Below are 12,391 nucleotides of genomic sequence, written 5' to 3'. Positions count from 1 at the left end.
CACCCATGAAGTTTCACAGACAATTGGGCCGCATTTAAAGTCACTGCAACTTTTTGCCAAACTATGTTGATCCTCATGAAGCCTGCATTCTAAGGCAAAAGAAATCAAATCCTTGCAGCAGTGCAGGGACTACAACTCCTAATGGCAACCGGAGACAAAGCTAAGGAAAACAACTCTTCCTGCAGATATCAAGACAAAATAAAAGGGAGGCCACAAACTGATGAGAACAACTAATGATTCGATGAACAGAAATTCCATTAGTAAAGTTTGCATGCTAAAGAGATTTGGGAATGTGACGCACACCGCTTGAGACAACACCACAATTGTACTGCAAACCCACCTTATTGGTGAAACAGGGGCCATCATGCACCTCGAGCGCCACAGTAACTACTCATAATGTTATATGTACTGTACAGTATATGACAGCCAAATGGTCAAATAGCCGACAAGGTGCAACCCCCTCTCTATACAAAAGTAATCAATACGGATGAGGAAAACTCCGGAATAAAAAACAAGGTTGAATCAATTGAAGCATTAAAGAGCTGATTTGACTCTTCCAGATGAGTAGGCCAACTCATGGGGACCAACACAAAGGGGTATCATTCTGTTAGAATCGATGATTGCCTGCAATCCCACGACAGATGTGTCTCATTCTCCTGAATCATGTAAAATCTTCTTGATGCGCCAAGTCTTTCAATGCATTCTTTGCTTTCAACAGAATAGTTGTTTTCCACTGATCCTGCAGGCACATGCATCCACAAATAAGCCGGCTGGTGGTTAACTTCACTGTGAAACTCCTAATTGAGGAGTGGTGGTTTTGGGTGTTTGTGTGTGTGTGTTGGGATGTACGGGCGCATGATTAAGCAAATGATGCATGGTAAAGAAATTCTGCCTCCCAAAGAGATCTTTTACCGAAAGCACAGTTACATTCAAAGATCCAAAAAACCTACCAATCGGGTCATACTATCAAATTCCTTAACAGCATCGGTAAACTTATCGACATCCTCCTCCTCAATAGATGCTGCCAAGTCCTGATTCATGAAACCAACAAGATGGATGAAATCATTAAAAAACAAAGGGTCCCTCATATAAGCATTGAGATGATCAAAAGCAGATCAAGTCTGAGAAATTTACCGACAAAAGCTTACACTCCCGGCTATTTGAAAAGGACGGATCCATTTCCTGACCCCAAAACCATAGATATAAAAATCATACATTGGATGGAACATGGCAAAGTAATATCACCATTTCAATTAATCACCTGATACTTTTCGAGAGCATTTGATATAGCAATAGGATCACATCCAACCAGGCGACACAGACCTGCATTCAGTAGATATCCCTTCACGCTGTACCTTGTTAGGTTGTTGTTCATAGAGTGACTAGCCACTGCCTCAAAAATCTCAATAGCTTTTTCATACCTACGTGGGTAATAATCATCATTACTTTCCAAAATAGCAAAAACAAAATTCATTAGCAACTACAGTATGCTATTGTCACCCACTGTTCTAGCACAGCTGCAAACTGAGCAACCTTCAGCTTGCATTGATTTCCCTGACTGGTGGACTCTTCTCCTTCATAGAGCTCAGCTGCTTTCTCATAGAATTCCATTGCTTCTGCAAGGGAATCTTCCTTTTCATACGTCTCAGCAATTTCCTTGTTGGACAAAAAATAAGAAGAAAAATCAACAACACACTGAAAGGAATTATTTCTCATTCAAGTGAAAGGTAGCAATTAGGTTATCCCAAGTTAGGCAGTACTCCTAATTTAAGCTGAAGACTGAACACGCTAGAAATTTGAGTGAGACACATGAAACAGGCAACTAAGGGATGATCACTTCTTGAGAAAAAACAGCAGAAAATATATCCACATGCACGTGCACAGTACCAAAAAGAAGCATCACATGTTATTTATTTCAAAATAGATAAATTCTTGTATTCAAAGCTTCCCAATAGCCCCAAAATATGATGGAACCAAGAATACCTGAATGAATTTAGGTAAACCCAAATCGTCTCAAAAAAAGAGGTTACTCACAATAGTCATTTACAAATTAGTGAAGAGAGCCAACCAAAAGGGTGGTATAGATGTACTTGCCATCAAGGTTGCATCCCTTCGTGTACCTAACCCCTTGTTCCAATACCATACGTACCATCTATACCCTACGTATTCTATCAGTGGGTACATTTTTAAAAGTTAGAAAAGGTGTAGCGGCAGGGCCATACTTCACTTTTTCAAGTTCTTTCTGACAGTTTGATAGCATCATTGTAGCCTCACTTTAAATATTTGCTCTATGTATGTGGTTTATCAAAACTTTTATCTATGATCAACAATGTAGAAATATAATAAAAGTACATCTATACCCTACGTATTCTATCAGTGGGTACATTTTTAAAAGTTAGAAAAGGTGTAGCGGCAGGGCCATACTTTACTTTTTCAAGTTCTTTCTGACAGTTTGATAGCATCATTGTAGCCTCACTTTAAATATTTGCTCTATGTATGTGGTTTATCAAAACTTTTATCTATGATCAACAATGTAGAAATATAATAATTTAATGCCTTCGTTTCAATACATTGTGTACCTTATTCGGGAGCTTCTTTTGAATCTGTAGTAGTTATTTACTCTATCCTCCTTGTGCTACCAATGCAAATGAGGGGGTGATTCTTCCTTTATAACCATAAATAATAACCCCGTCACATGATTTTGCCAAATTCTGGCACATGAGAGACAGACGGGGCAAGTTGTTGCTGCAACTTAAGAGTTCCTTGAGCACTGTGAGTTGGTGATTCATGATAGCGGACTCTATGTTGGTGATTTAAAGTCATGATGGCAGGTAGTATCTGCTTCGATCTTGCTCCAATGATGGACTTGACATGTTGCTGAGTTTCCAATACGAGATGATTGCACTCTTGGATGATGGGACAATGGATTCAAAGGATCATTTCATAGATCTGGAGCTAGCTGATTTGTTTCGGGATTGAGGTGCTTGGATGACTGGTCGACTGGAGTTTCTTCCAGATCGTGAGTAGTTAACTATTCACTCCATCTTCCTCCAGCTACCAATGCAAAAGGGAATGAGGAATGGCTTATCGATGAGAGTTTCTTCCGGATCGTGAGTACTTATTCACTCCATCTTCGTCATGCTACGAATGCAAAGGGAGATGAGGGGGTGATTCTTCCTTCATAACCATAAAGTATAACCCTAATCACATGCTTTGCTAGATTCCGGCACATGAGGCAAAAGGGTTAAGTTGTTGCTTCAACTCCAGTACCTTGATCACTGTGTGTTGGTGAATTAAAGTCATGATGGCAGGCACTATCTGCTTCGACCTTGCTCCAACATGGATTTCATACGAGTCATCATCGAACTCGATTCCCCACATGATGTTGAGTTTCATTTACAAGATGATTGCACTCCTGGCTAATGAGATTCAGAAGATCATTTCATAGATCTGGAGATGGCTGATTTGTTTTGGGATCGAGATGCTTAGATGGCTGATCGACTCGAGTTTCTTTGAGCTTGAAGATACTTTTTCACAACATCTTTTCTCATGCTATGAATGAGGAGGGGAATGATGGTTCTTCCTTCATAACCATGAGTATAACAACTCACATGTTTTTGCCAGAATCCGGCACGTCAGAGACGAAGGGGGCAGGTTGTTGCTCTAACTTGAGTTCCTTGAGCACTGTGTGTTGGTGATTCATGATAGGAGACTCTTTGTTGGTGATTTAGAGTCATAATTGCGGGTTGTATCTGCTTCGACCTTGCTCCAACTATGGATTTCATGTGAAATCTCGAGGATGAAAAGGCACTGCTTCCACAGTCCATTGCTGCAATTCTGGACCGGATTGCTCTGAGAAGTGCAATTATCCTTCTTGAACTTGGGCTTCTCTTTAGTATTACGTAGCGAAGTAGTAGGAGTTTTCTTCTGCTTGTATATTGTATGAGAAGCAGATGTAGTAGTATAATTAGGAGAGTATGATGGAGAAGAGATAGAGACATCCTTGGAAAGCTATTGCAAATCCACGAGTTGAACTCATACTTGCCGAAGTTCGTCTTCAGCGCACACAGACAACTCGGGCCAAGGTTTCTTGGCAGGTCATTACTTTACCTTGCTCTCAGGGAGGGTTGAAGACCATAGACCCAACATGGCTGGGCAGAGCCCTCCTTGGGAAGTTGGTGATCAGAGGTCTTCTCCCAGGGACATAGCTCTCGAACGAGTTGTTGCTTCACAAGATTCGGGCCCGGGTCCCTCAGACAGGCGCCCCTATAACCGGCTCGGCGAGAAATCAATAGCAATACACGAGCAGAAACTTCATAATCACTGAACTTAAATGGGGAGAGAGAGAGAGACACGGCCCGGCGGAGTTCTGTGCCCAACGGTATTGGCCCCAAAGACTGGCGCTCTTTTCCGTATTTCATTTTGTCACAAGACGGGCACCACGTGCCAACGGAAAAGAACAGACTGAACAGACTTTTAGCACTTCCATTAAGACTGAAACTGATAGAGAGAGAGCACACGCGACACAGAGTGGCCCCAGAGAGTATTGGCCCCAAATCTTGGCACCCCTTTCGGTATTTCTTTATATTGCATCAACACAGTACAAGCCGGTACTCCACGCTTTGCACCTTCTCCCAGAAGAGTGCCAAAGAATGAGCCCTAGCCTCATATTTAAGGCCCTAGGCCCAAAAGCAATTTACATGAAAAGCCTTAAACTCAAAAGCAACTGGTCCAAAAGCTGACGGTAGAAAACTGCCCAACGTAGATCACAGAAATCTGTATAGGCTGCCACGTCATCACTATCAACGTGAAACGCGGAAATCCGTATAGTTTGCCAACGCAAAATCCAGAAATCTGTACAATCTGCCACGTCAGCAGGTCAACGTGAATTGCGGAAATCCATGCACCTTCTCAACAAGACCCCTTATTGGCGGTAAACCTAGCGTTTTCAGCCAAGGACCAAGCCTAGCGTTTTTCAGCATTGCAGAGCCTCCAGCGTTTTGGCATTGCAGATCAGCCCTGGCGACAGCAGTACAGCAGATCAGCCCTAGCGTTAGCAGATTCTCCCCACACGACCCCAAATCAGCCTAGCAATTTTGGAGCAGCATAACAGCCAGCGTTTTGATGTTCCGTCGCGACAAGACCTCAAGAAGGACCAGCGTTTTCAGTTTTCAGCAGTCACACATTGCAGTAGAAGTCCCGTCCTTCGCAGATCTCACCTTCCCGCAGTAGATTCTCGTCGCACAATCAGATCCAGCATAGTTGGCAGATTCGGCCCAGAAAACGCAGATTTCAGCATCTGCGTTTTCAGCGCGTCGTCGTCATCATCGACATAGAGTCAGAATTCAGCAGATAAAGATTTACAGATTTCAGCCCTTGGCATTCTCAGATTTCAGCCCGTCGTCGTCCTCATCGTCGACAAGTCCAAAGCATTGTAGAGATTTGTGCAATCAATAGTAGACCACTCTCGCCATAGAGAGTGGGGCCTTCGGAGGAGGGTTTGACAACATTCTGGTGTCGTATTCTTCTCTCTCTATCTCTCAATCTCAACACCTTCATTCACAGTGTTCACCACTTTGTTTGTGTCCATTGCACTCTTCACTAAAGGAACGGAAGGCTCTCCCTTCCGTAAGTAAGAAGGAACCTTGAGCACAGTTCAGATTGGTATCAGAGCTTTGGTAGTGTTCTGTATCACTCAAGGAAAGAACCACAAAAAAAAATTTGCTTGTTGCGGTCGCACGTAACCCAAGTCCTCTTGGGCGTGTCGATTCTTAATCGTGTTTTTGAAGACAGGAAACCCAAGAAAGGAGGGCTTGTCCAGTCCCCTCTTGTGCCTCTTTTCACTCATTGAGAGCGGACCGTGCAATTAGCGGCCGGCCAATCGATGTGAGGTGGGAAAAAGCAACCTTGATGTGAGCGCAAGGCCGCCAAGGCGTGCACCCGCAAGAAAGAGACGAATTTGGGTAAGAGAAGATCCTTCTCTAACATAGATTGCAAGCGAAAGAAGAAACCTCAAGAACTCAAGAACCTTCAGACCCTCAAGAACCCAAGAACCCAAGACCCACAAGAACCCAAGTTCCTCGTGAACTTAAAAACCAAAGATCTCAATGTATGGTTATCACCCGAAGCGGAATGGATACTTTGCATGAAGGTGATGAGCATGAAGAAGGGGAGAAAGAATTTTCCGCACCAGGCGGTTTTTCTGACCCTCCCCCTTCCCCATCTACGCCACGGTTTGCACCAAATCCTATGGAGGCTTTGGTCAAGACGATGATGGACATGATGGCACAACAACAAGAAGCGAATCACTTTGCGATGGCCAACTAGAAAGAAAAGCACAACGACAGGAAGCCATGGAGCGTGAACGCCAACACAAACAAGACACTTGGAGCGTGAGCGTGAGCAAGCGCGCTTGGCAGCAAAAGAAAGACAGGTAGAGCGTGAGACATAGAGAGAACTACGCATGCAAGAATTGGTTCGATAGGTTCTCACCTGGAATCCGAGCCGGCCAAAGACATTGGTAGTTCATCAAGTGGCGCAAGCCGAGATTCTTACTCCAACAACCCCGTCACAGAGAAGATCCCGTTCAGTAAGTATGATGGTAAGATGGATGCTACAATTATTCATTCTTGGTTACATCAATTTAATGCTTATTTTGCGACAACTAAGAAGACAGGAAATAGCAAGGTTTTGACGGCAGCTATGTACCTTGCCGGTGATGCCATTAATTGGTACCACGCATGGCAAGAGGCACAGTTGACCACGCACCTAGAGGAAGCCAAGGATGGCGCGCCCCTTTCCTTCAATTGAGCCGACTTCCAAGACAAGCTCAAGGCGCGGTTTATGTCCCCACAGTACCTAGCATGGTTGAAAGACGATTGGCGCAGTCTCAAGCAAAATGGTATGCCAGTTATGTGTTTCTCTAATCGTATTTTGCAACTCGGCACCCAATTACGCAAATCGGATGATGATCGCACGGAGGCTTTCATTTTCGGGTTGGACGACTATATCGGGTTTGATGTCGAATCCTCGACCCAATCGATCTCAACAAGGCAGTAGCGATTGCTCTTGCACATGAGATGAAGCGCAACAAGGGAAAGCCTAAGGAAAACAAGACTTCAACAAGTACCTCTCAAACCTCTCAGAACGGTAAGAATGGTAAGAACAATAACTCTTCTAACCAATCTTCCAATAGTCTCTCAGAAAAGAACTCTCCAAATGAACCTAAGGGTAAGGCTAACACAAGAGCTAAACCTAAGCTCACTCCAGATGAAAAGGTAGAACAAGAAATTTTAGAAGGATACATCACATCAGAAGAGCAAAGCACTTATTCTAAGGAAGGTCGTTGTTTTCATTGTCACATCAAGGGTCACATAAAAAGAACATGTCCTAAGCTTGAATCTAAGGAATCTAAAGAACCCACAAAACCCACTTCCTCTGTCAATGCAATAAATGAGAACACGAGTGTGACCCAAGCCTCTCATGATCCTCCCATTGATGAGTCTCTCATTAAATGTTATGGTCATGTGAATAGTCAGAGTTTTGTTATATTGTTTGACCCGGGCAGTATGCATGATGTGATCAGTGACTCTCTTATCGAAAGAGCCCGCTTGGAGGTTAGCAAGACATCTCCTTTCGAGGTGTCAAGCTTCGCTCCCGGTATGGACTCTCTCATCACGAAAGAGTGCCTTGATGTTTTGTTCACTGTTCAAGAAGCGTCCTTCCGCAGAAAATTTGTAGTCTCTCCTCTCTCAGGATGTGATATGCTTTTAGATATTCGATGGTTTCGTGAGCATAACCCTCTCATTGATTAGGCAGCTAATACATTCACTTTCAATGCTAAAAGTGACTCTCCCATTGTCATTCGTGGGGAGCAAGTTGTTCATTCTTCTACTCTCATTTCTAATGTGCAGGCGAAGATTGACATGATTCGGGAGAAGGAGACTCTTTCAGTCTCGTCTTCTCCAAAGCATGACACACATGATTTGGATGATAATGACAAGCATGATGAATTACATGATGATGATAAGCATGATGATTTGCATGATCACGATGTGATTACTCACAAACATGATGATTTGCAGGATAAAGATGTGATTGTTCACAAGGATGATGGTTTAGTGGATACTTTGTTTAGTGAAGCTAACCTCCTTGCCGATTCGATCAATCACGAAGAACCGATCTTGGCTCTCGAGCCTAGGTCCAAAGAACCCCCACAGGAAGTATTATGTGTTCGAATGATTAGTCAGCACGCATTGTTCAAGTGTTTCATTCGTGACGGTTTCCTGTATTTTAGTCACCGTTTTTATGTGTTCCCTTTTCATAGGCATGCCATATTGTACGATGAACACGATTCACTCATGAATGGGCACGAATGTATGCGGATTACTCATGAAAAGATAAATTGTTTGCATTCAAGGAATTCACATTCCATGTCTCTTCCTTGGCATGACACAATATCCGAAAGAGCACAAGAAAGATTGAGCGTCAAGCATCGGCATTTCCCTTATGATTTGCCACAATTGATAGATTTGGATCCGAAAGTCAAGATTCGACCCCATTGTTTGCGTGTGTTTGATGAACGGTTCGGCACTCCGTCTCTATGTTCATCTACATTGCATGCATAATCTTTTCGAAAGACTAGAATTTTTCCAGCCACTTTACATGGAATGGGTATGTTCATGGTTTTGTGTTAAAAGTGGTTTCAGGAATTTTCAGCCTTGGAGATTCTTAAAGAAGGTAGACGCGTGACTATAGACGAAGTTGAAGCATTGAAGGAGCCACTGAAGACTTTGTCGCTTTCGGCGCGGCCCAAAGAATCAAGCGTTGCAGACCTTTATGAAGTTCAAGTATCGCATGACCCACGTATCAGAGTGGGCCGGGCGAAGAGTCCTTTCCAGGATTTATCTAGACGCTGTTGGCGATCTCCCTCGACGCCATACAGTTCGGTGCCAATACCTCACTTTGAAAAGGAGGGGATGTCACGTCCACATCTAACCCTATGTGTACGTGGACAAGCTACTTCATGACATGGGTTCAATTTAGTTCAGTTCAGTTAGCTTAGGCAATGATCTGGCACTTTTGTGAGTCTGTTCGCAGACCGTGCATGCCCAAACACTTAGATTAGATGCATATCCTCTGGTTGCACACAGCATGATCATTAGATTTCCATCAGAACCCATCAGGAGCCTTTTTTACAATGCATAGACCTATTTTCCCTATTTTTAACATTTTTCACTTATTATTTTTAAGTGACTTTTGTTGGGAACTCGGTAGGGCAATTTGACTAGCCAAGTATATAAGCAAACCTAGCGCTAGCACTTTCTGGCAGAAGAGGCAACAGGAACTTCGCGTTCAACAGGCACCTTCTCAACAAGACCCCCCACTAGCGATAAACCTAGCGTTTTCAGCCAAGGACCAAGCCTAGCGTTTTTCAGCATTGCAGAGCCTCCAACGTTTTTGTATTGCAGATCAGCCCCGGCGACAGCAGTACAGCAGATCAGCCCTAGCGTTAGTAGATTCTCCCCTTAGGACCCCAAATCAGCCTAGCGTTTTTGGAGCAGCATAACAGTCAACGTTTTGCAGTTCCGTCGCCACAAGACCTCAAGAAGGACCAGCGTTTTCAGTTTTCAGCAGTCACACATTGCTCTAGAAGTCCCGAACCTCGCAGACCTCACCTTCCCGCAGCATATTCTCGCCACACGGTCAGATCCAGTGTAGTTTACAGATTCAGCCCGAAAAATGCAGATTTCAGCATCTGCGTTTTCAGCGAGTCGTCGTCGCATCGTCGTCATCGACATAGAGTCAGAATTCAGCAGATAAAGATTTGCAGATTTCAGCCCTTAGCATTCTTAGATTTCAGCCCATCTCGTCGTCGTCAACATCGTCGGCAAGTCCAAAGCATTGTAGAGATTTGTGCAATCAATAGTAGACCACTCTCGCCGAGTGGGGCCTTCAGAGAAGGGTTTGACAACATTCTGGTGTCGTATTCTTCTCTCTCTATCTCTCAATCTCGGCACCTTCATTCACAGTGTTCACCACTTTGTTTGTGTCCATTGCACTCTCACTAAAGGAACGGAAGGCTCTCCCTTCCGTAAGTAAAAAGGAACCTTGAGCACATTTCGGAGCACTCATCTTTAGCAAAGTTCAACATTCACTTCCGCTGCACCTTACACCGTTCTTCAGTGACTTGACACGTCAGCAGTTTGTGACATCCCCCCTTCTTGAAAGAAAGTAATCTTACAGCATAGCTGCAAAACAACTCAAGTTAGCTCAAAAATTTCCAAGGATCATTCTGAGAGACGATCAGTTTGCTCTTTTTGTTAAGGAGTTTGCTTCTCCTTTTGTCCAGATCGAAACTCTTGATATTTCAGCGTAATAAAATTAGCCATCACACACGAACTGCAATGATCTTCCATGGGGCTTGATGCACTAAAAGTACATACCCAAGCAATCTCATCGAATTAGGAATATTTAGTGGTTGACACATCACAATGCAACACAAATGCTAACATATGCATGTTACAAGACATATGAACATAAAGTCGCCGATGAACACTCCCACCGCAAACAACCATCGAGGTCCGGGCCATGAGCTGCTCAACGACTCCATCATCAATCCTCCCGCAAATAACCTAAAAAGGTCCGGGCCATGAGATATACAGACCTAAACGCCCCCCAGACCGCAGCATGCGTCGTTTGGAGGTTCTGAGAGCGACTGCTCAAACTTCTTAATACTCCTCCCGTAAATAACCATCGAACTCTGAGCCATGAGTAACAACAACAAACTCCCCTCGTAAATAACCACAAGGGTCCGGCCATAAGTAAAAACAGCACTTTTCAAACATTCAATACTCCCCGCGCAAATAACCACAAGGGTCCGGGCCATGAGTATGAATGAGCAAGTATTCTCAAACATTATTTGTCACTACTCCACCCGGAAGTAAAATCACCAATCATTGAAACCAATATTAAAACCACAGTCAAATAGTTCAAAGCGACATCTAGACTAGTTCAAAACAAATACCATCCATTTCAAACAGGATCACCAAACAAGTTCTCAAACAAAACTCAAAACTTAAAAAAACAATCTTGACATTAGTCAAGCTCGAAAAGTCGCCTGACTTTCCAACTTGAAACCTGCACCAAAAATTAGGGTTAGGTTCCTTCCATTACATCGTAGCCGACCACAATATGGTCCATCAGCTCTTGGACAGACAGTGTTCTTCCGGCGGCGATGGTCGTCCCAAGACATAGCAATCACACTGGACCTCCAAGCTTATCAACAAGAGACACCTGCTGAGAGATGTCTAAAGATTGCAAGTTGTAATCTTCTAGGGTTTCCATGGCAAGCATTTCAGGATACCTGTAAGGTGCAGCAGAAGTGAATGTTGATAATGCTCAAGATGAGTGCTCCAAAGTGTGCTCAAGGGTTCCTTTTACGAAAGGGAGAGCCTTCCATCCTTTAGAGAGAGAGTGCAATGATCACAAACAAAGTGAATGCTACTGTGAATGAAGGTGTTGAGAGAAAGAGGGAGAAAAGAATACGACACCAGAGCGTTCTCAACCCTCCTCCAAGGGCCCGCCCTCTCTATGGCGAGAGAGGTCTATGTATAGATTGCACAAATCTGGTGTAATGGTCTAGATGCAATGGACTTGCCGACAATCTACTAGTCTATGAGGAGGTAAAGTGCTCGGCAAATCATCAAGAAAAAGATCCAAGTATGGTTTATAGAAAGGTTGCTCAAGGTAAGATGTTGGCTTTGGTGTTGATTTGGATTGGATTGTATCAGTTGCGACATCTTCGGTGCTACATATCATTAAAAGTGTTGTGAAGTTATCGGTTTTTCGTACCATCCGTTTAACTTGCAATGCAAAAACGACAATCACTAGTTGTACGCGGAATAAGCCATTCAAAGTAATAAGCTGACCATCCTTGCAAAGGGTTATAGTATGTAATCAGAAGCTGATGAAGCTGATGAGAGGATCATATTGGTATAATCAACATTGGCCAAGAATCATATCATAAGTCGATAATGGCATTACTTTGAAAGTAAGGTTGTCCTGATAATCTTACATCAAAGGGCAATTGCTGAACAATTGTGTTGCACGTTAAAAATGAACCATCTGCTAGCTCAATATCGTACGGCTGAGTACTCTGGACAGTAGGCAATTGTAGTCAATGCACAATGTTGGTGCTCACAAAATTATTGGAACATCCGCTATCGACCAAAATGTTCATTGATTTTCCATGAATGAAGCCAAGGAGACTTAAGACTTATTAGACAAGCTGCTCGGTATGGACATAGTATTCTTGGCATTTTTCATTAGAAATGTAGCTACCTTGGAAACGTGTATTGTCTTAACAATACATTTTGCCTCTGCCTTGCTG

The 12,391-nt window shown here is 43.4% G+C and overlaps 1 protein-coding gene across 1 annotated transcript in view; it reads right to left on the bottom strand.

Annotated features, from left to right (window-relative positions):
• Positions 1–237: 237 nt before the first annotated feature.
• ALPHA-SNAP2 (alpha-soluble NSF attachment protein 2) overlaps positions 238–12,391 on the bottom strand; it is a 34,298-nt gene continuing 22,144 nt past the window's right edge. The window contains exons 5-9 of the mRNA XM_086482946.1: positions 1,505–1,656; positions 1,262–1,421; positions 1,135–1,182; positions 951–1,031; positions 238–739 (exon numbers count right to left, since the gene is read on the bottom strand). Of these exons, the coding sequence (XP_086339072.1) occupies positions 662–739; positions 951–1,031; positions 1,135–1,182; positions 1,262–1,421; positions 1,505–1,656 (519 nt within the window). The 3' untranslated portion in view covers positions 238–661. The remainder of the gene's footprint in view (positions 740–950; positions 1,032–1,134; positions 1,183–1,261; positions 1,422–1,504; positions 1,657–12,391) is intronic.

This window comes from Adiantum capillus-veneris, chromosome 15 (genome assembly GCF_014529385.1).
Source record: "Adiantum capillus-veneris isolate H3 chromosome 15, ASM1452938v2, whole genome shotgun sequence".
NCBI classification, from domain to species: Eukaryota; Viridiplantae; Streptophyta; class Polypodiopsida; order Polypodiales; family Pteridaceae; genus Adiantum; species Adiantum capillus-veneris.
This window is presented reverse-complemented; position numbering and strand designations above follow the sequence as displayed.